The sequence below is a fragment of the Melanotaenia boesemani genome, chromosome 18 (genome assembly GCF_017639745.1).
Source record: "Melanotaenia boesemani isolate fMelBoe1 chromosome 18, fMelBoe1.pri, whole genome shotgun sequence".
Taxonomy (NCBI): domain Eukaryota; kingdom Metazoa; phylum Chordata; class Actinopteri; order Atheriniformes; family Melanotaeniidae; genus Melanotaenia; species Melanotaenia boesemani.
Genome location: NC_055699.1, coordinates 12592608 through 12616212, shown reverse-complemented (window position 1 = coordinate 12616212; position 23605 = coordinate 12592608). Strand labels below are relative to the sequence as shown.

Here is a 23605-nt window from a genome sequence, read left to right as displayed (position 1 = left end):
CTCCAGGGATAAAGAACGACAAACTTCCTCAAATACTGTTGACAGGTATTTTACTCGTGTTTTCAGTAGGAATTCTATCTTGTGTTCTAATTCAAGCTATATGGCTAAAATAAGTTCAGTATTCAGTCTTATTAAATAGTTATTTGTGCTAGTTTTCCTTACTCATAGAAAAAGTTAGGGTTTGTACCGTTTTAAAAGAAATGTCAAAACCAGCAACATAATTTCATGACAAGTACAGTGGTGTGAAAAAGTGATTGCCCTGGTTGGGCCACCTTTAATAGCAACATCTGTAATCAAGTGTTTGCGATAACTTGTAAGGAGTCTTTTACAGTGCTGTGGAGGAATTTCGGCATACTCTGTAGAATTGTAACCACCTTTTTAAGGCCATGCCACAGCATCTCGATAGGGTTCAGGTCAGGAAATTGACTGGGTCACTCTAAAGTCTCCATTTCTTCAGCCATTCAGAGGTGGACTTGCTGGTGTGTTTTGGATCATTGCCCTGCTGCAGAACCCAAGCTCGTTTCAGCTTGAGGTCATGAACAGATGGCCGGACGTTGGCCTTCAGGACTGTTTGGTGGACAGCAGAATTCATGGTTCCATTTATCACAGCAAGTCTTTCTGGTCCTGAAGCAGCAAAATAGCCCCAGACCATCACACTACCACCACCATATTTTACTGATGGTATGTTCTTTTTCTGAAATGCAGTGTTACTTTTTTGACAGATGTAATGGGACACACACCTTCCAAAACATTAAACTTTTTTCTCGTCCTACGTTTGTCCCAGAAGTCTTGGGGATCATCAAGACGTTTTCTGGCAAAATTGAGACAAGCCTCAATGTTCTTGTTGCAAACAGGGCCATATAGGTTTGGATTTTTTTATTTTCTCCCTTAAAAACCATTTAAAAACTATTGCTTATTTGTGTCGTCTTTGACTATTTAAATTTGTTTAATGAACTAAAACATTTAAGTGTGACAAACATGTAAAAACCTCAAAAATCAGGAAAGTGTGTGTGGGGGGGCATTTTTCACACCACTGTTCACACTAATCTCAAACCAAAGGACTGCAAATCGTAATTTGGCTAAAGAAAAATTGTTTTCACCAACTTAAATAGAACTGATTAATTTAACACTGTAGGAGTTCATGAAACAGTTTTTATGCAAATGGCGCAACATGAGACAGACGCACAAACTCAATACAACAAACAGTAATTAACATGTAGAGCTGGTCATCTCTTGCAGAGACTTTGACAAAAGTATGCAATTTAAAGACTTGGTAAACAAACATTCAGTTGTACTAACTAAGGTGATCACCAGGATTTTCAAGTTTTTATCTGGATCTTTGCTGAAATTATCTGGAAGGATTGCTGTTGAACAAGGATTATGGCACCATCAGCTACATGACTGATGCTAACCCCCAAATTAGAAAGGTAGAAATTACAAAACTTGAAGCCTAATAGCTGATGCGTGTGTTGATTTGGCATAATGAAAAGGAAAATACTACCTGAACATATTTTGGACTGCTCACTGCTAAACATCCAATTGTTACTTAGAATGAAGTTCTTTTAGTTTTGCAGAGGCAACATGATCTGATTGTGGTGTGTGCTGATAGCATCAGTTCACAATTTGCTGCAGTCCCTTTCTTGGAAGGGTAAACAGTGTTATCTATGACATGCCAGTAGGGGGCAGAGGATACACACCACCCCTCTTTGCGCCTTGCTTCCTGAGGAGGGAAGAGCTGTGTCATCAACGAATTAAATAGCTAAGTAATGTAGAAAATATTGTTGATGAGCAGGCATCAGTCCAGAACTAAAGTGCTGCAAATGAAATGAAATTATGGTATGATAATAAAAATTTCCACTGGTTTGCTGCTGGACAGAATCCAGAATCATAGTCTATTTTATTCTGTCCAAGTCCGTCCAATCGTCTCAGTGCGAGGGAAGACTCCAATTCCCATGGTTCCATGGGGTAATTCACATCACACCAAAAGGCAGTCTTAATTCTTGAGGATGGAGCCTGTGCAGGTGGAAACATCCCAATACTGGTTAGAGGAATGATATGAGATCCAGGTGGGAATGCGAGCAGCCTGGTTTGTCACTGACAAGCGCCAACCCTCAGTGACAGTCAAATTTCTAATTAGTCCATCTGTTGTTAGAGAGAAGAGGACAGAGGATTCAGCCTCCATTTTTGACTTGTTTAAGCGCCTTTCAAAAAGGTCAGTTGAGTCCTGTGACACAGTCCCAGTGACACAAACATGTGGTCAACGTCTCATGGTCAGTCCAGTGCTTAGGTTAGATCATTCCTCTGTGAGTGTGTGGAAACGGTGCGGGGGAAAACTACGTCCATGTTTGTCTGTCATGCGAGTCATTAATGCTTCAGACAAGCAGTGCAGTCCAAATACTCCCACTGGCTCAGAGATGTCACTTACCAACCCTTTGGGATGAAAGAGAAGAGCTTTTTGTTTTGCAAGAACGGAGGAGGAAATCCATAAAGTAATACAGGGGTGGTGTTATGAGGGCAATCTGCTAGTGGGAGATACTGGGGCCTGAGCAGGTAAAAAGGGAGTTTAGATGTTGAGGAAGTCGCAATAAAACAGAATGATAAATGAAACCTTCACAAACTGGCTGACAAGACGGCAGAAACTGACCCATGTTGGACGTACACACAGACGTGTGCTGTCATATTATATCTTTATAATAATGATTATGATTAAATCCGCCTTTCTGAAAGCAAGAAGAGGAGGAAAAGAGGAGGCCATGGGTTGTGTTAACCCTGGATCTTGCCTGCGGACAAATCGAGAGAAGTGAAGGTAGGTGAAGATGAAGGTGGAGCACGAGACAAGGGAAGAATTAGCATTATAGCTGGAAGCCCTCCATGGGGGCCTCACACTGCTGAAATAAGAACTGCTGCTGCTGCATGTCAACAGCTGGGGCCAGAGACTGGTCTTCATCTTCAGTGTTGAAGTAGCGCTCGATCAGGTCAAAAGCTTTCTGATAGATTTCCTGGTTCTCATGGCCTTGCAGGAACTCCAGCTTGTCCAGACCTACAAGGAAGACAGGGATTTAATGAGAAATAGGAAATATTTGGTAATCCATAAAGTTGTCTTTTAGTTCAGACTTTTCATTTACTTTTCAAATCAGGGAAATGTCTTCGTTTTAATTGAATGTGCACTCACCATAGGCCTCTTCAATGAGAGCACAATAAGGGTTGATGCCTCCCCCTCTTTTGGCCTCCAGTTCTCCCAGTCGCAAAATGTTCTCGAGGCCATTTAGAGCCACCTGAACTATTTTGGAATCCATGAGTGTGAGCAGGTCACACAGAGGTTTTATACAGCCAAGTTCCACTAGATGCCTGCAGGAGGCAGCACACACAGACACAAACAAAAACAAACTATGTGTTAGCTAGTAAATCACTCAGTGGATCAAAAATGGTAACTAAACCTGGTGTCGTAATAACAGTCAATGAATGGTCCATCTAATGTGATTACCAAGTTTAATTAAATAACACTGAATGATCTCATGATCCACCTACCATTTTGTAAAACATATTACATGTATTTTCTTTTATTTATTTAGTTATATTTTAAAATCAGCTATATGCAATAATCATCGTCAGTGTCCTACCGTATCTGCTCTGCAGAGCCCCCCGAGGTGGCGTTGGTAATGGCCCACGCTGCCTCTTTTCTTGTGCGAAACTCTGCTACTTGCAGGATAGTGATGAGAGGAGGTAGCAGACCTGCATCTATCACCATCTGTCAACAGGAGACAAGACTCATTAAGTATATAATAAGAACTTAAATAGTCAACTTTTAAAACCCTATTAAAGGGGGGAAAAAAGTTCAAGCATACCTGTATTTGTGCCCGATTCCCTGCAGTGATGTTTGAGATTGTCCAGCAAGCTTCCTTCTTGATGGACTCCTTGGGGCTGCTCAGAAGGTGAAGCAGGGACTGCAGCGCTGAACAATTCAGAATAACCTTGAAATAAACAAATTAGACAATGTCAGAATATTCAAATTCTGTCAGTGCAGACATTATAGCTCAGTTTGAGTAGATGCTGGCCTTACCTGTGTTTGCATATCATCTCCAGTGACTATGTTTCCAACAGCCCGCAGTGCAGGAGATACCACCTTATAATCCGAGTGCCTAGAGAAAAGCAGAATTGTTTTCTGTGATCACCATAATGTTATTTCCCCAATTTTCTACAGAAGCAAGTAATCACTGATATTTCAGAAAATCAGGGGGAGGACATATGTCATCACTGTGTCCACTCAGTGACTTCAACACCATGACACACTTTTTTCAGACCTAAAAACCTGGATGAGATCATTAGCCATCTGAAAACCACCACTTGCTGTCTTGATGCCTTGCCAACAGGAATTTTTAAGAGTGTTTCAGGATGCATTGTGGCTGGATAGCTCAGTTTCCCATGCGGGAGACCCGAGTTTGAATCCACAGGGGATGAATATTAACACCTTCCAACTGGGTCCTTAGCGCTACTGTCTAACCACCTTTTGATGTAAGTCGCTTGGGAGAAAAGTGTCTGCTAAATGACTATAAAATAGAATAGAATAGAATGGCCTTAGATATTCTACAGATTGTAAAAACGTCTCTGCTTTCAGGTGTCTTCCTTCAGACCCTAAAAACAGCTTCAAACAGCAAAGTTCAAAACTAACAACCAAGCTAGAAATCTGGGAGTTGTCATGGACTCAGACCTGAATTTAAGCAGTTATATTAGGATAGTTGTGAAGTCAGCCTATTATCACTTAAAAAACACATCATGGATTAAAGGACTAATGTCTCAGCAAGATTTAGAGAAGCTTGTCCATGCATTTATTTTTATTAGACTGGACTACTGTAATGCTGTTCTCACAGGTCTCCCTAAAAAGTCCATTAGGCTGCTGCAGTTAGTCCAAAACGCTGCTGCTCGAGTTTTCACCAGGACCGAAAAGTGGATCATATAACTTCAGTCCTCAGATCTTTACACTGGCTTTCTGTCTGTCAAACTCCCAAAAAACTGCAGGTCTGTTAAAACTCAGCAGTTTTAAATCAGGGTTAAGACTTTTTTTACTTGCTGCCTGTTATTAAAATAACAGTAGAACTCACCCTGGGACTTTTATTTCCTGCATTTTATCTTTTTTTTTTTTTTTTAAGGTTTGTTTTTAATGCACTTTTATTGTTTCCTGCACCCTGCTGTACTGCTTTTAATGTTTTATGTAAAGCCCTTTGAATTGGCTTGTAGATGAAATGTGCTATACAAATAAACTTGCCACATATTGATCTGACATAGTGGAGATCAACGATGCACTTGGGAGATCATATAACTGTTTCAGTGACTTATAGCAACTGATATGATACTGGTTGTCTGTTTTCTACCATTAAACCATGCACCAACATAATTCAACAACTAATAACAATATAATAATCTCTCAATATTTCAAGTGTGTGTGTGTTTAATCTCTCACATCAGTAATTCGACCAGCCTGCGGCAGACTCCTGAGTCAATAACAGCCTGGATTTTGTCATTGGGGCCATCAGATAGGTAGGAGAGTGCCCAGCATGCATCGGCTAAGATGTCTGTGTCATTGACAAACAACAGCCAAGATAGCACACTGAGACATGGAGACACCTAGAAGAAACATTGGGACAGGGAAAAGAGATGGGGAGAACACAGCTGTGAGTTCAGTGAGTGAAACCGTATTCAAATCAGATATATCCAATTATATACACACTTTGACTTTTAAATGTGTGATATGCTGTACATCAGTAATGTGTGAGGCCTGTAGCTACCACAGTGGTAAATTTATGGCAAATTACCTTGGTGAAGTCTGGAGGTGGGTTCTTTCCTCTGCACAGGTTTGACAGTGCCCACACTGCATTCCTCATCATGGTTAGACGATTTTGTTTGGCCAATAACCTACAAGAGAACTTTTACTGAGTAAAACTGTAAATGTGTTCTTTAATTCCAAGATCAACTTGTGTATTAAGAAGTTGACAATGTAACACTAAGCCGCTACTCACTGCATCAGGGAAGGAAGGATGTTGCAGTCTATGACAAAGTCTCTGCATTCTGTGCTATCGCCTGCTATGTTTCCCAAGGCCCACACTGCCTGAAGGGTGAACCAATTATTCAAGTCACACAACAACCACATAAAAATAAAATTTTCAGTGACAGGACTATTTTCTATAAATATCTATAAAATAATTCTTACATTTTCTGTAAATATAGAGATGTTCTTATGTCTTGTATTTCTATTTTCTTATTTATGTGTGCTTAAGCCAAGAGACTCCTCAAAATTTTGTTATGCTTGCATAATGACAAAGATCTTGAATCTTTCAGACAGATAGTAGGAAACTTCTCTGTCAGAGGGCAGTAGCTACCAGCAAGGCTTGAAAATCTTCCTTAAACAAAACAAAAAAGATTTTCACACCTGTGGTTCATCACCTGATTGTGTCAGGTGACCACTTGTGATTGCATGTATGAAGATGTGTCTCCAGTTTTACTTTATGTCTGAAGAAGGGCAGGGGCCCAAAACATCACTACATTCAATTTTTCAGGAGCAGCTACTGATGCGTGGACTTTGATATTGCCTTTTTGGTCCAGCACCCAGCATTACTCTTCTGGGATGTGCATGTTAGCTTCGCCTATTTATGAAAATCTTTCTTACCTGTTCCTGTACGTCTTCAAAATCTGAGCCGAGCATCTCAATGAATATGGGCACAGCTCCAGCCTGGATTACAACCCGTGTCTGGTGGGATGTACCTGAAGCAATGTTGGTCAATACCCAAGCAGCCTCAAACTAAGACAATATGGGAAAAATTTTATAAGTTGTGGCACAGTGCATACAACAAGTGTATTATCTAAAATACCATCTTAAGTCAGATAAGCCAACTATGGTGCTTCATGGCTCCCTCACATAGTTAGCTTATTCACACTGTTAGTAGAGAAGTTTACCTGCAATGTGCAGTTTTCTCTTCTCTTCAGGAACTCAACAAAACGCTCCACCACTCCTGGAGTGGCAATAACTTCATCAATAGGTGGGTTGGGCTCTGTTGAGACATATAGAAGGGGAGAGAATTATGCAAATGATAAATACTAAGTTTATTGTTATAAGCACAGCAGAAAGTTGCTGAGGCAATAAGACATCAGTTAGTAGTAGATTTAAAAATTCTTGACAGTCTTATCAGTATCTCCAACTTAAGAGTTTAACCAATAAATTTGCACATGAAAAAATTGATCACTTGTGCTGGGGGCATTGAGTGAATCATTCAGCACTAGTAAAACGGTACTTATAAATACAGTCCACTGCACTGACCAGAGGACAATACACAGATAAGGAATAACACACAGCTCAGGAACCTATACCTTTAGAAAGAAGTTTCCTAAAGTGCTGAGTGCCTATTAGCTGCTGCTCAGGCGAACTGGAGAAGATCATCTGAATCATGTCATCAGAGATCACCCCACCCTGTAAAATACAGTTATAAGAGTTTGTGCCACGTATAATTTCATACATATAGTGAGTCATTACATTGCAAATCAATGGAAAACAGGATTATGTAATGAATGCCTTCTCACCACATGTGGATCCAAGTTGTTGGCCTGGGATTCCAGGAAGCCACTATCTGCCATTCCATCGTCCTCCAAGACCCCATCATCTCCCACTGTGGCAACATTTCTTCTTTTAAAAAGCTGCAACAGAACAGCATTTCAATTTACTATTGTGGCACCTGTATGTTTATTTATTAATGTTAAATTAGTAGGAAAGAGGGTTAAGATCATTATAGCTGATATTCTGCTTTGCTTACTTGTTCATCCTTCTTTTGTTTGCGGAGCTGCAGGCCTTCCTCTTCCCTCCTTCTTCTCATCTCATCTGTGTTGAGAGATTTGTTCTTGTAGCTCTTGAGTCTCGCATTGTCCTTACCCTGACTCATTGTGTAGCCTGAGAAGACACAAAAATATATTATTTTGGCAGATCTAAATATAATCTAAAGAAATTCTTTAAAATTTGTTATGGAAACAGCATTTTTGTCAATACACAAATACATGCAATACATGTAGTAAACCGTCTTCCAGTTTTCCTAAAGTGACAATACTTTTACTAAGTTTGACAATCACCAACCAATGTAGTAACGTTAACACGCCAACTTCAGCTGTCGTTTAGACAGTTGACACTGCATCATCCTTCTAAATAAACATTGTTTAACAACTGGAAGCGTCTACAGATGCCAAGCTAGCATGTTAGCTCTGTGACTTCTCACAGCGGGATTAGTAAACAAACATAAATATCATTATCCATTGACCAGGGTCGAACATACCCGCGATCGAGTCAGACTTCTGAAAAGCACGAGGGAAATCTAAATTAATTGAGTGCATGTCCAACACTTTGTCAGTTTACTAATGTCACAGTCGTTGCTAGCCTCCTCTACTACTGAAAGCTAGCTGGACAGCTAACAGAAGATAGCTTAGCTCGATACCCTGCGTAAACGAATGCTCGCTCGACAATAAAATGTTTCACAAAAGCTTCTGGCGTTCGGACTAATATTTATCTTGTCGTTTGACTGCGTTGTCCATTATACAACTAAAATGAAAACATTTATAATGATCTGACCTGTCAGATTGGGCTCCGTAATCCCCTTATTCGTTAGGCCACTGTTTCTACAGTCGTCGCCGGTATGTTAATGCGCATGCGTGATATTAAACGCACCCCGAGGCTCTTCTCAAGCTCCTCTGGCTCCACCCAGAGTGCTCCAATGAGAGAGTGGCAACCCACATAATAAAGAGTAGGCGCCGCATTAGGCATTGGAGCGCGAGAAATGTAGCCGCCATATTGGACCGGTAGCTAATCAGTTAGTACGCAGCCAAACAACAAGATGCAGAGTATTGTGCAGCATATCCCTTCTCGAATTTGCGGACCGTCGAAAACAGGGCACGTGGGATTACTTTTCACAAGTACGTTTGAATATTACTATTGGTTATATTGTGGGAATCGAATTTTACTGTGCTGCAATTATGTCCACCAGTGAAATCGTAGCTAGCTTGGTAGGCTATGTTTGGTGCCGGGAGACTTCATAAATCATAGCAATGCCTTAGACTACAACAGACACAAGAACGCTATTGTAGAAATATAACCAATATTACTAGTATATCGCATTGAGCATTACATTTTACACTGGTGTCACAGCCTGTGTTATTCACAGTTCTCCATTAGTAAGCTACTTCTAATGACTCATTCCCACCCGATTTACTTGAAAATGCAGACAACTGAACATCTGAGAAGTTTCCATATAAGCTTAATCACTCTTTTAAAAGGGTTGGTTCATTATAAACAGTTTTGCGTCACAATGGTAGTTTTGTTAAAGTATGGTTGTAAGAAGTTTGACGGAAACAAATAAGCTTGACCATATTTTTTTTAAAATGTTGTATAGCCTCCTAAATTTCCCGTTTAAATTTTTTTGGGTTTCCCAAAGACAAAGATTTAAGGAACTTTTTCATAAATGTAAATATTCTTCACTCAAGCACCGGGCATAGTGAGATATTCTTTTCAACTATTATGCTTCTTCCTTTTAGCTGGAAAAGGTTAGGACAACAAATACCTCCAAAAGAGCTGAAAAGAACATGTCTGTGGCATCTCAGGATGAGCCAACAACTGAAACCTTTCAACCACAACCTCAGCGTAATGATGTGAGTAGTTTTACTGTTTCATAATGGCCCTGAAGATATAACAGCAGCATATCACATATCATGGTTCTGGACATGGTCCTGCTGCCACTCACAAATAAACCCATTCGTGCACAATTAAAGACAGCTTAAACATGCATTCCTGGCACACACACACTGGCAGTGACTTTCACAGGTGAAGACTATAAGAAATAATGTGGGCCTTACACTTGTGGTGTCAATGTGATGTGTGTGGAGTTAAGTGTGGAGATGTTTATCCATCTCTGTAGGATCACAGTTATGCTCTGCCTGCTTCTCCCACTGCTCTTAAGAGAAAACTTGATGAAACTCAAGCAAGGGTGGAAAGCCTGGAGAGAGATAAGAAGAATGCCTTGGCCAGAGAAAAAAAGGCAAATAGGGCAGTAAAGTCTCTTTTGGGGGAACTGAGGGAAAAGAACCTCATTCATGAAAAGCTTAAAGAGAGGCTTGAATTTTACGCAGGTAAAACACAATTAGCTCTTTAGAATTCAAGCATGATTTCTTTTTTTTTTCTTTCTTTCTTCACAGTCTTAGTTAAACTCTTTAGTCATTGTCTAAAGGGGATTTGTTCATTTCTGCTCATATAATTTCAGACCTTCAGCTCGATTTCATGGCAAAGCAGGGCCATGAGTATACAAAGGACTACAGGGAGTTTGCACTTACCCTGCATTTACTCGGTCCAAAGACTTAAAACTACCTCAGAGAGACTCAGCATTTCCCCCTCCCACATCCACATACATTACAGAAGTAGTTGAATATTGCTCAATTGAATATTACTGACTCAAACATGTTAAAAAGCTAGTTCTCAATCTTTTTTTTTTTTTTTTTTACAGGTGTCTGTGTTCGGTGGATGATAAGCCTGGTGAGACCCAGTGAGACCAGCAATGTGGCTGCTCAACATGACACTGTGTCCCTGTCTGCTGTAGAGATGTCCTCAGCAGAAACTACGGAGGAGCACCCATCTCCATTCGTAAAATTTCGGCTGTTGTGTGTGACCCCAGCTTTCTTCCCGCTTGGTTTGGTAGTCTGGTGGAAAATGCTCTGGTCTGCATAGCCGGATTCGTAGTCCGGCAGATTCTTCGAAAGCTGTCCTGTGATGTGTGCCATCATTCGATGAGCGCTAGTTACCTCTGAAAAACAACGGCGGCTTAGTGATTCCATCACATGGCACAGTGAAGGTTTGTTACTGTTTATTTGTTGTTGTTTATCTTTACATATTGAAGTTGCTTTGTTATTCTCTATATTCTTCAAAGTGTCCTTTAGCACTGTGTAGAGCACTATATAAGTATAATGTATTATTATCAATATTATTATGATTTTAAGGTGCTAAGAGCTGCAAAAAGGATCATTCGCCAGACTTCAACAAAGCAAGCTCCAACAGTGTCAACAGTCACACACATAGTCCGGGAAGAGATTGGAACGGACATTGTTTTTGTGCTTGGGGAGCACAATGAGGAGACAAAGTTTGGTATTAAAAACCATCATTCCAACTTGTGGTCATTAGTTGTGTCTGTGTTTCTCAATATAAGGCTGCAGCACACTGGCAAACTGACTGCCCGTGACCTGCAAAAAGGTAACATGAGGAAATAATTTAGTAAAACAGTCGTTTTTCAGGGGTTTTAGCTGTAAAACCTCTTGCGATACTTTGTACATTTGTTAATATGGTTTGAGATGGGGATGATGTGTTCATGTGTGAACTTAACTTAGAGAATAAAATGTAAATGTACATTCTAATGTGCTTTGTACAGCCTTAAATGCTTCTCGTTTTCTCTGTGTAATATATCAGTTCTCAACAAAATTTTTGTACACATTTTCCACTTCTCTGTTATAGATCTTTTATCTATTACATTTATATGAATATTGATACGCTATATGATTTGAATGTTTTCCTTTTCTCTAATCATACATCTTACACCTCATGTACATATATGATTGATATTGATACTCTGATTTATTCATGTTTTAATCTTTTTTGAGATATATATGATCACATATGATTTGTAAATATTTTCATTTTCTAATCTATTATGTTTTATGTAGAAATATGTATTCAGAAATGGTTTTATGTATATCAAAAGTCTAATATGTTGTCTCTTATTAAAGTGGTTGACTTCTGCTTTTCTATCATACATTAGTGTGTAAATATATATGTGTGTGTGTATCAGTGATGGGAATAACGGAGTTAAAATAAACGCCGTTACTAACGCCGTTGCCTTTTTTAGTAACGAGTAATCTAATTAATTACTTTTTCTATCGTTACAACCAAGGCCGGCTTTACGCAGGGGCAAGAGGGGGCAGTGCCCCCTCAAACAAACATTCTGCCCCCTCAATCAAATGCGCCGAAATGGGCAAATCTCTCCAAACGCTCTCTCCCCTCTGTACTGAACTCTGTGTGTCGGAGCTTCACAGGATCCATTGTACTGTCTTCAACAAGTCCTTCCCACCACCACAGAAAACAACCAATCAGTGTTTAGTATGCAAATGAGTTGACATACAGCCTGATCTTGCGGTGTCATATTTCTCCCCCTCGTAGAGAGAGCGGCTGCTGAGCTCCAGCGGTAAAACTTATAGAGTAAAGCTCTGTTAAATGTGTTGTAGCGATACTGAATAAATACTTATAATAACAGACGTATTTATTGCATCTATTCTGTCAACTGGGGTTTGTTTCTGTTCTATTTAAACGTGTCTACGCCTGTTAGTAGGAGCAGTGATCAATCACGCACGGGCCATAGATGTGACTGCCTCCTCGGTACTAGACTGAGGGAAAACGAGCTGCGCATATGAGACCCCTCAAGCTCCGCCCAGCCTTTAGTTCAGCATGCTAGTTTGAAGAAAAAAATAACAGAAAGTTTCACTCTACATTCCCGCTGCTTTCAGCAGTCCAGCTCAGAGCTTCATGTATGCCTTGTTGGTTCTTAAAATTTTGATGAAGGATCATTTAGTTTTTACTCATTTTCATTTATTATTATCATTATTTCCCCCTGAAGGTTCACTGCCTTATTTTGGTAGGGGGTTTAATTTTTTGCTCTGTTATTGTTGTGCTTGATAGTTATGATTCTTTAATCATTATGGTCTATATACAGACAGAAACAAACACACAGATAGTTGAGTTTATTGTTATTAGTTTCAAATTTATTCAAAATGCTTAGACATCTAATGGCTGTCCAATAGGGCAATTGTTATTTTGTTGGTTGTTAAAGCTTTGATAATGGATCATTCTTTTCTTTTTTCTTACTTCATTTTGTTATTGATATTTTCTGTTCCCCCCCTGAGGGATTGCCACCTTATTGTGGTCAGGGGGTTTGCGTGCCTCAGTGACTCTAAGAGCTATACCAGCAGGAGCTTTGGTTTCAGGTGGGACACCCAAGCTGGACAGGTCTTAGAGTAGAGGCCTGACAAAGTGCAATCCATTTCTTTGAAGTTGGACTCCACTAACAGCACAGTTCCGTTAAAGAAACACTTAAAAAACAACAACAAGAAAATGCTGAAGTATGTACTCATAATGCCCCCTTCAAATTTATGCCTGCCCCCTCATGTATGCATTCCTAGAACCGGCCCTGGTTACAACGCCGTTACCATTACCAAAATGCCGTTACTACAAGTTACTGAGTGAAGCTACGAAGTGGTCGTCCCACTTGGTTTAACGCTAGCTTGGCTCACAGACACAGGAGCTCCAAATGTGTGTGTGTTTTCCCCTGTAGTGAAAACAGGGGTAAGCGATTAAGTAATGATGATTGGAGGAAAATTTTATAAGCCAATCAGAGACACCAGGTTGGCGGATGTTTACACACAAACCCAGCACATAGAAGCACACACACAAAAAATCAGAGATGGCGAGTCCGGAGTCTCAGGGAAAGACGGCGTTTTCGAGGTGGAAATGATGAAGAAAATTCTTGAAGTACAGTTGTACCAGTTGTGGTCTTTTGAGGTGCAATAAATATTAAAACCTCTGTTCAGGTACCAGTCTTTGCTGTTCTACTCTATGCACCTGGCCTGTGAAACCTCTTCTGAAAAAAATCAAACCTCTTTGACATTTTTAAACTTTAAAAAAGTAATGAAATAGTTACTTTCCCTGGTAACTAGTTATTTTTATAGTGGAGTAACTCAGTTACTAACTCAGTTACTTTTTGGGAGAAGTAACTAGTAACTAACTAATTACTTTTTCAAAGTAACGTGCCCAACACTGGTGTGTATACATATAAATATATATGTATGTGCCTTGTTAAAACAGGTGGTCTCAGCTGCAAGGCTCAATATTGCAACCACGCTTCTGAAATGCAAAGGTATTACTAAAGTCTGTGTCTTTTCTCGTTAAGTGTGAGGGCCACGTGATCGCAGACAGTGCAGGTGCGAGTTTAAATGTGGCATTATGTTGAAGTGCGCTACGGCTGCTAGACGTTCCGGCGCCAGTGAGCTGGATGCACGACAACTAATGAGACACACACACACACACTTTCATTAACACATCAAGCATCATCAGACAGGTACAACACAGGTAAGGTTGGATGCCTGTACTGTAAATACAGAGCGTGCACGGTGTCCCTATCAATCATCATTGGTTTTATGCAAAATATTTAGATTAGCCAACTTATTTAACAATAAACTCTAAACAAACATAATAGAGAAAACTTATAATTTGTTGTGCACCTCACCAGAAAACTGTAAATAGCCTATTTATATTTAGATTTTTAATCCGCTAATCCACACCCCTTCTGGCAAATATAAAAACATTCATAACAAGGATAATATTTTGACACAAGATCACATAAATGTGATTGTAAAGCAAGAAGACACCAGTGCAACTAATTTCTGCACAAAAACATAAGCCAGTAAAATAAATCTACAAGTATCTGTTTCTTTTAACCCTAATCTAAAAATACTTCAGTCCGTGTAATTGCGGCGTGTGGATGAGAAAAGGTCAGTCATTGAGGTAATCACTCCTTACAATTATAACAATTAGAATCCAATATGTCTGAACTCCGTCTGACCTGTCGCCAGTAAAGCAGGTGCAGTCTACAAACTTCAGACACAATGTGAAAAGCCAGCCACGACTTTTGATTTGAAATATTTGATAGTTTAGTCTATAATTTAATATTTTGTTGGTTGGCACTCAAATGAGTTTAAAGTTAGAGTTTCTCTGGTATAATTGCAAAAAAACCAACCCAATTAATGTACATGCTGAAAGTATGTAATATCACATTTGTTTTATTGAAGCTGTAAATTGGATGACCCTCCAGCTGTCGCGCGTAGATTTGTCTTAGATCAAATGTAACCTCTCAAACATCATAACACCTGCCATCGATCGGAGAATTTAAACAATGTTGCATGTTAAAGCTGTTTTGAGGTGTCTATAAAAATTAGACGCCCAACACAAAGTCAGCATGCTTTTTCTTACAATAATAATCACAATGCAAAGAAGAGTTGACATCCAGGATGCGCCCCTCTACAGCGGGTACAGCTTCGATATGTGGCACGACTACATGGATCTGAGCAAAGTACTGGAGAAGCTGTGCTACCCGCGTGAAGAGGACAGCGGAGACCCGAAGAAAGAACTATCTGCGATGCAGTGGAGCTACATCAAAGACTCATCACTGAGGAAATTTAAACTCTCCAAGAGCTCTGCAGAGAGCAGCTCGGCCAGCAGCCTGTCGGACACCAGCAGCGGAACTCATACGGATTACTGTCGCTTCTGCAAGCAGAACGGGGAGTCTTCGCGGGTGTATTGGTCACACACTCTCAAATCAGACAACGGGAAAGTCACCTGCCCCATCCTCCGCAATTACATCTGTCCCATTTGTGAGGCCACGGGGGACCACGCTCACACACGCAGGTACTGCCCGCAGGCACAGCGGCGTGATGACGCGAGTACGCCCGGGTTCGAGTCCCGGTAACTAATGACAGACAAGATGACACTGAAAAAGACTGTACATAATTCCCAAAGATTGTTGCTGAAACGTTTAAATGTTTGTTCTGAACGTTTTTATAACTTCTAAAAAGACTGTTTATGAACGTCATGTTACTCGGACTGTTTCCGTTGAGCATCAGTCTGCTGCAAACAGTCCGCCTGCAGTTCTCGCAGCTCCCTCTTGAATTCTAAACGTTTATTAAACATGATAAATGTGTATATATAAAAAAAACACGAGAAAAGCTGATTATGTTTTTGTTGTGCTGTCAAGGTTTTCAAACAGAAAAATGGATACCCTGAAACACTTGTTGGACTGTCTTGCATAAAAGAATAAATAGTTATTTAAAAAACACTTTCTGACCTTTTTCCTTCTTTTGTATAAGTAAGGCTATATTACACAAAATATAATAATAGACCTATTTAACCCGTTAAGGCCCGACCCATGAAAAAATGGTAAGAAAAGTCTTTTTAAAAAAAAAAAAAAAAAAATGAGGTCTTTATTGGGTCCTTTAACAAAATGTAACAAAAATTAACATTTTTTTGGGGGGAGATATCTACCATTTATTACCATATTACCAATATTATAATATGGTTTTCTGCTTCTGGGTAGGGGACAGAAGACGAGTATCAGATTGTGTTCAACAGGATTTTGACCAAAGTTTATAACAAAAATTGAAGCAAAACGTCTCAGTTGTTTTATGAGCAAAAGGAACATCTTTAGAAAATTATACATGGTTAACTTATGCATGTCAGGTTCACTGTAAGACCCAACAGTGAAAGTTTGATAAAGAAATTCAGTTACATTTAATCAAAAACATGTAAACATGTTTTTTTCTACTCCACATTTTCTATTTCAGGTTTACAGTGTTTAACCACTTTGAATTATTTTCAGCAAAGCATTTAAAAAATTTGAGCTGCTGTGACATTATATAAGCCTCCTTCTGTTTGGAGAGAATTCAGCTGTTACGCTCAAACCTGCGACCCATCAAAATCTGTCACCACAGGGGGGCGACAATATTTATTTCACACAAACTAATAAAAACTTAGCATAGCATTTCTCTTTTTTTCTGTTCTTTTCAGAAATGGCAGTTAAAAACTTCATGCTTCATGTCAGAAGGAGTGACGGAAATCCTGACTGTTAATGCAGACCACTTGTGATGCAAAGAGATCACCAGTAACGACCTGTTGCTGAAATCTTTCAATGCTGCCCTGTAAATGGAGCTCCAGGTGAGGATGTTTTTTATACAGCTGTTATTTGAGATATTAAATTGCATTGTGTTTTATGGAGTTTGTGTCAGTGATAGTCAAGTGTACTTCAATCAGCATGATGTGGTTTGGGATAGTTTTTTGTTAATTTGTCATTTTTTCCTTTTTTACTCAAGGTGTGTTCATTCAGATGTAAACAATTCTTTGTATTCATGCAGACCTCTGGGGAGTTTCACAGAATTACAAATATTAACCTCAAGAATAACTTCTGTGCTGTGCTGGACCAACATGCTCCCCTCCTTCAGACCTTATTTCCACAGAAAGCTGCCTACACAGGGAATGTGTTTGAAGATCTGGGTCAGCTCTTCAGGATTCATGACCTACAGGTCAGTTGTTAACATTTCTTGTAAATTAGACCTCTAGTGGAAATTTGGTGTTGCAGACAGCTGTATATGGTATACATACTATACATAGAACCTAAATAGTAAAAAAAAAAGAAACAAACCATACATCTATATTTACATATATATACAAATCAAAGATAATAATGCAAAGAGAAAAAGAGCAGGTATACTGTACAAAAGAAAAAACAAATATGAAGGTAATGGAAAGTGACAGTTGTTGACCACATAAATAAGTATAAATGTGAATCTTTACAGTTATTATGAATAAATATTGCACAATGGTGAGCTTTGTTGTTAACCAGGCCAGAAAATAAAATCACAAAGCATTAAATGACAGTGAATGGGGGCCAATTGTTCATTTTCCACACTTAGCAATTATACAATTGAATGCATATAATGTAAATTTATCGTTTCAGTTAGGAATTGTTTTGAAACGTGTAAGGATGTACCTTTCGTTCCTTTCTTTAGGTGGGGCAGTTTGATGAACCCGATATAGAGGACATGAGCTCCTTCCAGTCAGTGTCAGCTCAACAGACGCTGTGTTCTTCAGCCCTGGGAAGGTTGCAGTTGCGCTTGAGGGTAACATAATTGATGTTCCCATACTGGATGATGTGAAGATTTGGACTGATTTATGCCTCACACCTCGATACCCAAAAACCTCACCAACATGTTGGACTTTAATCAGGAAGTCTTGATGGGTCTGGACGAGTTGAGATGCAAAGTGTTGAGTCTTTAAAAGGACCTTTGGCAGAGGATTAATCTCTGTGTGAAAGTTTCCCCTTGACTTCTCATTTATCCAGCATAATATAGAGCACTGAAGAGTTTTTTTTTTTAATGGATTACAGATGTTGTTTGCAAGTATTATTGTTCTAATTACACTTTTGATCTTAATGTTTGAGGTCAGCATCTTTGGATTTTCTGAACATGTAAAAAGTGGACACTTTTTACACTGGACTAGCCATGTTTTTGATATTTGCATTTTTATAAAAGCAACCTTGTGGATGAGTTTTTTTTTTCTGAAACGTGGTTTATTTATTTATTTTTGCTTTTGAGTTTATTTATTTTTTTAAAACCCTTTTTAGAATAGCCCTATACAGAAGTGTCATATGTTTGTGGCACTTAAAAAAATATTTGTCACTTATTTATCAACTATTTTAAAAGATATTTCATGCTGACTTTAGATCTGAAGCTTTAGATCATGTTTCTGTGAAATGGAAGTGGTAATCTAGTTGTTTTCCATCACACTTACACATGGTGGACACAGTTCGTCCACCATTTGGGGCTTTTCCATCTCTGATGCCATTTATAGAGACCTTTGTTGCATTTCTGGAATATTGTTTTCCAGTTGCGTGGGTTCTCTCCGGGTACTCCGGCTTCCTCCCACCATCCAAAGACGTGCATGTTAGGTTTATTGATGACTCTAAATTCTCCCTTGGCGTGTGTGTGAGTGTTAATGGTTGTTTGTCCCTATGTGTTGGCCCTGCGATGGACTGGTGACCTGTCCAGGGTGGACCCTGCCTCTCACCTGTTAATGGTGGGATAGGCTCCAGCTTACCCGCGACACTTAATGGACTAAGCGGTACAGAATGAATGAATGTTTTCCAGTTGACATGTTCCAGTTGTTTGGTCCTGCTTCATGGTTACTTAATAAATTGGTAATTGGCATTTATATTGTTTGTCTTGATCTGTTTATTCATTTAGCATTATTTAAAAATGTGTATAATTTTTTTAAGTTAGATAAACAATAGTAGTTTTTGCACATAACATTTAAGTTGCTTTAAATTAAACTATTTGAGAGTTGACAGTTAATAACTGAATGTTAAAAATACTGACATTGTTTAAGTAATCTGTACTTTATTCAAATTCTTACTCCCTACTCAAAATATTCTGTAGAAATTATTTAATCAAGATAAGAAAATGAAGTCAGTTGTACTTAAAATGATCGAGATAGTCACTTAAGTTTCTGTAACTTTGAACTTTGAGTTAAGTTTATTTTAAAAATTACGTCTCGAAAAACTGATTTAAGTTAATTGTACAGTGTTATAGCATTTTAAACCTCACTTGGAGCTCTGTGCCTTCATACTAAAGTGATTTTGATGTAATTCAGCAAGTTAGAAAGTCTCAGGATGTTATGATGAAATAATCATTGCATTGGAACAAAATTCACTGTATAAATACTCATGAAATACAAAGGTTCCAGACTTAAAAAAAGACAGAAATAAAGATTAGACGAGCTAGTGAGATTTTTATTTATTTATTTATTTAACCAGGCAAGACGGATTGACGGACTGCAAAAAAAAGGCAAAAGGCAAGCCTTTTGAGGGAGAGGGGAAGATAGGCTATAAAATAAACAATACAAACAAATAATAATAATAAAAAAAGAATCTAAACACTAGATTAAGTACACAAATTTACAAGATATATACAGAGACAAAGACAAAGACTAAAATACACACAACATGGCAGCCAACAGGAAGGGTTAGCAATCTGATTGGCAGGAGATGAGAGCGTCCAGCTTTAAGTCATGTCAGTCTCTGGCTGCAGGACACTGAAAGGACAATAAGCTTAAAGAGCATTTACTACTGTCAACAAAAACAAGTTTGCATAGCGAGTTTTGTATGAAGAGGACGACTTGTGTAAAAGTTAGGGCAGGCAAGGAAAGGTCAAACAAAGGACAGTTCTGTAATGCGAACCTGTGACTTTTGTATGTAATAATGACCAATGAAGAGAGGAATGTAAAGTGCAGTGGTGTGTACAGACCGGAGCGTTTTCTATTAAGCTGGTGGTAGAGCTTATGTGACAAGCCCTTATATGCTGATAGATGACATCAGTAAAGTTAAACAGGGGAAGGATGGTCATTTGAACCAGTGTTAGTCTTGCAGAAGCAGAAGGGAGACGAAGAACTGGAACAGAACCTAGATTTCAGTGAAAAACTGAACAGAAAAGGAAAAAAAGGTATTATTAAGCTCATAATGACATGGAAAAAAAAACATCACAAAAATATGGAAAATGAAAACAAAGACACTAGACCAGCAGACAGATATGCTGGTCTGTGGGACCTCAAACATCAAGCAGTTCATCAGTTGAACTTTTTCACTCTGATGTAAGAAAGGAGCGTTGCTCCACACACCTCTACAAAGATCATTTGTCTTCCATCCTTTGTCATCAGTTTTTATATAATGACAGTCCACCTGTTTACTGAGTAACAGACGTTTCATCTGTACTTTATGTTTACTTAAATAAAGACATGATAAATTTTGCTCTGTTGGCAGTAGGTCAACATTTCATAAGGTGTGATTAAGTTACTTAAAGCTGAGAATAATTATTGGCCAATCCCCGCAGGGCAAACTCTACATGGGGCAGGGACAACGGGGTAATAAAAGCTGTGTTACCCAACAGACTACTTGGACAAAGTTTTACTATTTTATAATTTTATAATCATGGAAGTGAATTATTGAGCAGAGTCACTTTAGATGCCTTTTTTATCTTTAGATTCAGCCCATGGTCTAAAAACAATAGATACAGGAAGTCTCTTAACTGAGGTGATGTAAGTTTCAAATGTGCACGTGTTGATGAGCCATAAAACTCAACTGTTGCAAAACAGCTTCCTCTAAACGCAGTGAAGACAAAGGAATTAATACATTTTTTTAATTAGTAACATAATCCATTAAACAACAAAAAGGTTGAACAATTTAAATATTCTAATTGGAGTAAATCAAACATTGAAAATAGTGCACCCCTTAGCAAAAAGCAAATAATAACATTAGTAATAATACAGCTTTTAATAGAGATTAAATGCATTTTGGCCTCAGAATAAATTACCATTACAAAGTAGCATGGCATTAAAATATTAATACATTTTTTTTTATTGATTTAGAACTTAAAATGTATGTTTATTAGTGATTATTGCTGTTTTGATTTTACCTGTAGGATACTAGTTGTTTTTTGCACATTTTCACCGATTTTTTCCCACATAAGATTTAAGGTGAAAAATATTTCAGAACTGTAAAATGAGCACATCTGAAAACATGTAACGAAAAAGCATTCATGTTATTCTTGACAACGTGATGACTGCTATCTCGCAGCACATTTTTCCAAATGTTTTACTAATACCGATCGTTTCTGTTAAATAAATAAATAATTCTGATTAAATGTAATCTATTAATTGTAAAGTGTGTTTCAGACACACAGCTGCCTCATCTTATTTCTGTTTTCAGTTTAATATTCAAAGTTTCCTTTAAAAGTCTTTGGGGAGGTTTTCCATATTTGAAACACAGGTTTACATATTAACAGTGGCATGTGCTGCATAGACTGTTGTGTGACTTTGCGCTGATAAAGCTGACCTTCCCTCCAAAGGGAAAATTGCATTATGTCCACATGAGAAATATGTGCAAACAGTTGCCTAAATGTAATTTTGCACTTATATATTTTTCTCCATTCTCCTTTTCTAAGGTTTATGCCTGCTGCTCTGGTTTTCCTGATCGCCTCGACTAATTTTGATAATCTTTTTCCAGTTATTTATTAAATAACTACAGAGCCCGCCTCAACAAATACCACAAAGTAGCAGTCGCCTGCGTCTTGTTTGTCATGTGGGTGCTTCTGGTCACCTGGAGGCAAATCAAAAAGCCATTTAACAGAGATGTAAAATGGCCTTTTCTGCTGCCTCTTGGCCATGATGTCACTGTAAATGAGAACAGGGTCTCAATTGACTCACCTGGTTATAAATAAAGGTATGTAAACACTGATGACATGTCTCTGATGAAGCTTGCAGATAAGCAGGAAAATATATTTAAGTGAGTGTGTGGATTATGTACAATTCTGATAAACCTTTCAGCATCTTTGTAGCTAGCATTTTTTACATACGTTGTCAATGACTTTGTTCTTTGAAACAAAGCTGACAGATGTTGAAAATCAAAGTGGTAGAAAGTTAAATGACAGAAGTCAGATTTAAATAAGTACTAAGCTGTCAACTTTTGTATACAGTTTAAAAGAGACTAATACTTTTGTGGAATTATTTGACATCATATGTGGTGAAATAGTACAAATGCATGCTTATGGTGTTGAGCATATGCAGGTACAACGATAAGAAAGAAAGCAGAAGAAATTAAGATAGATAATAAATACTGATGCCAGTATTAGAAACATTTTATTTCTCAGGGGAAACTAGGTCCATCAAAGGATCCCTGTCATCAGAAAAGTCCTTCAGCTAAATTTAAATTTAAATCAAGCCGTTCAGGATTCTGACATGATTTTGAGAAACACTCTGAGCACCTCCTCAAGCTCTTCTTCTTCTGTTTGATTACAGAAGTGACTCCAGGTGTGCAGCAACTGGGTCCCCCACCTGCTTGTCATATCCAATCATCACAAGCTAAAAGGAGCAGAAACACACTCTAAGACTGTCAGATTATAGATTGTGGCTATATGTATATTTTTTTACAAACTCCTGATGACTGTCAGCTTAGTTTACTTGTAAAAGCTGTAAGAAATTCTCTGTTGTGTAGCAGCCGGCTGTCTGGTGTTAGGTTGGATTGAAGGCTTGTTGCTTCTATCTTCTGTATCTTTGTCTCCTCTTATTTTTTTCAACTTTCCTTTTTACTTCTCTTCTTTTTGTCTTTGTCCCCTCAGGTCCAGCAAGATTATATAAATTCCATGAATCCAAATAGATAAGATAAAACAATATATTTGAATAAATATAGAGATGATCATGAGGAGCCTTAAGCTCCCCTTGGCAAAGCAAATTTGTTTGACACAAAGCAGCAGCCAAACCATCATCCTATTTGCTACCATGCTGGACAGGACAAGTTAAAAGAAGAAGAAAAAAACAAAAATCCACTTCTGGATGTCATGATGAAGGAATTTGTGTTGACAACAATCATCAGCCTCTCTGGATTTTCTAACACAAGGACCAAAAGGCCATGACCAATTTCTCAAAAAAAAAAAAAAAAAAAGATCCTATGACCACTCCCATTGGAAGATAAACATTCATAATGATAACGAGAACTCACAGAAGAACTTTGTTCTGACTTGTTGAGACCCTTACCTCCTCTATAAACACGAGAAGACAATGTCTCACACAATCACAGAGCCACTGGGTGCTTTTACCTTTTTTCTTAAATCACTCACCCAATTTTCTAACTCTTATCTTTAGAAGAAATGTGCATGAATCAAAATGTACAAGTAAATTAGTCCTCCATAGAACCACGGTTATTTAGAAGATGTTTGTTCATTTAGATGGAAGGAAAAAAAACCTCAGAAGGAACTGAGCATTTTAAATGGAGATTTAATAAAAACAGAAAATAACACAAAAGTGAGTTCAGTCTCTGCTGTTCTCTTTAACAGTTTTCATCTCTTATTTTAAACTGATTTAAACATGAATCCAACAGTCAGAGTGGCTTTACTG

General features: G+C 38.4%; 2 protein-coding genes and 1 long non-coding RNA gene across 3 annotated transcripts; 2 read left to right on the top strand and 1 right to left on the bottom strand.

Moving 5' to 3' along the window:
* Nucleotides 1-448: 448 nt before the first annotated feature.
* kpna1 (karyopherin alpha 1 (importin alpha 5)) lies at nucleotides 449-8707 on the bottom strand. Its single transcript, XM_041967581.1, has 14 exons — nucleotides 8603-8707; nucleotides 7800-7933; nucleotides 7570-7683; nucleotides 7360-7459; nucleotides 6949-7043; nucleotides 6662-6793; nucleotides 6015-6103; nucleotides 5811-5910; nucleotides 5459-5622; nucleotides 4061-4139; nucleotides 3846-3971; nucleotides 3621-3748; nucleotides 3173-3348; nucleotides 449-3040 (listed from the first exon to the last, which is right to left on the bottom strand). Exons 2-14 carry the CDS (start codon nucleotides 7923-7925, stop codon nucleotides 2853-2855), a joined length of 1617 nt encoding a protein of 538 aa, XP_041823515.1. The 5' UTR covers nucleotides 7926-7933; nucleotides 8603-8707; the 3' UTR covers nucleotides 449-2852.
* Nucleotides 8708-8804: 97 nt separating this feature from the next.
* Nucleotides 8805-11819, top strand: LOC121628534. The gene is made up of 4 exons (XR_006008192.1): nucleotides 8805-8943; nucleotides 9562-9675; nucleotides 10524-10868; nucleotides 11014-11819. It is a non-coding gene; the product is annotated as an uncharacterized LOC121628534 (long non-coding RNA).
* Nucleotides 11820-15032: 3213 nt separating this feature from the next.
* On the top strand, nucleotides 15033-15841 carry LOC121629087 (nanos homolog 2-like). The gene has a single exon (XM_041968598.1). It carries the CDS (start codon nucleotides 15072-15074, stop codon nucleotides 15579-15581), a length of 510 nt encoding a protein of 169 aa, XP_041824532.1. The 5' UTR covers nucleotides 15033-15071; the 3' UTR covers nucleotides 15582-15841.
* Nucleotides 15842-23605: the final 7764 nt, after the last annotated feature.

Coding starts and splice junctions, on each gene's coding strand:
- kpna1 (XM_041967581.1), bottom strand. CDS start 7,925: ATGAGTCAGGGTAAGGACAATGCGAGACTCAAGAGCTACAAGAACAAA. Junction 7,684..7,799: donor AACAAAAGAAGGATGAACAA/GTAAGCAAAGCA, acceptor GTTCTGTTGCAG/CTTTTTAAAAGAAGAAATGT. Junction 3,349..3,620: donor GGCTCTGCAGAGCAGATACG/GTAGGACACTGA, acceptor TGCCTCCTGCAG/GCATCTAGTGGAACTTGGCT.
- LOC121629087 (XM_041968598.1), top strand. CDS start 15,072: ATGCTTTTTCTTACAATAATAATCACAATGCAAAGAAGAGTTGACATC.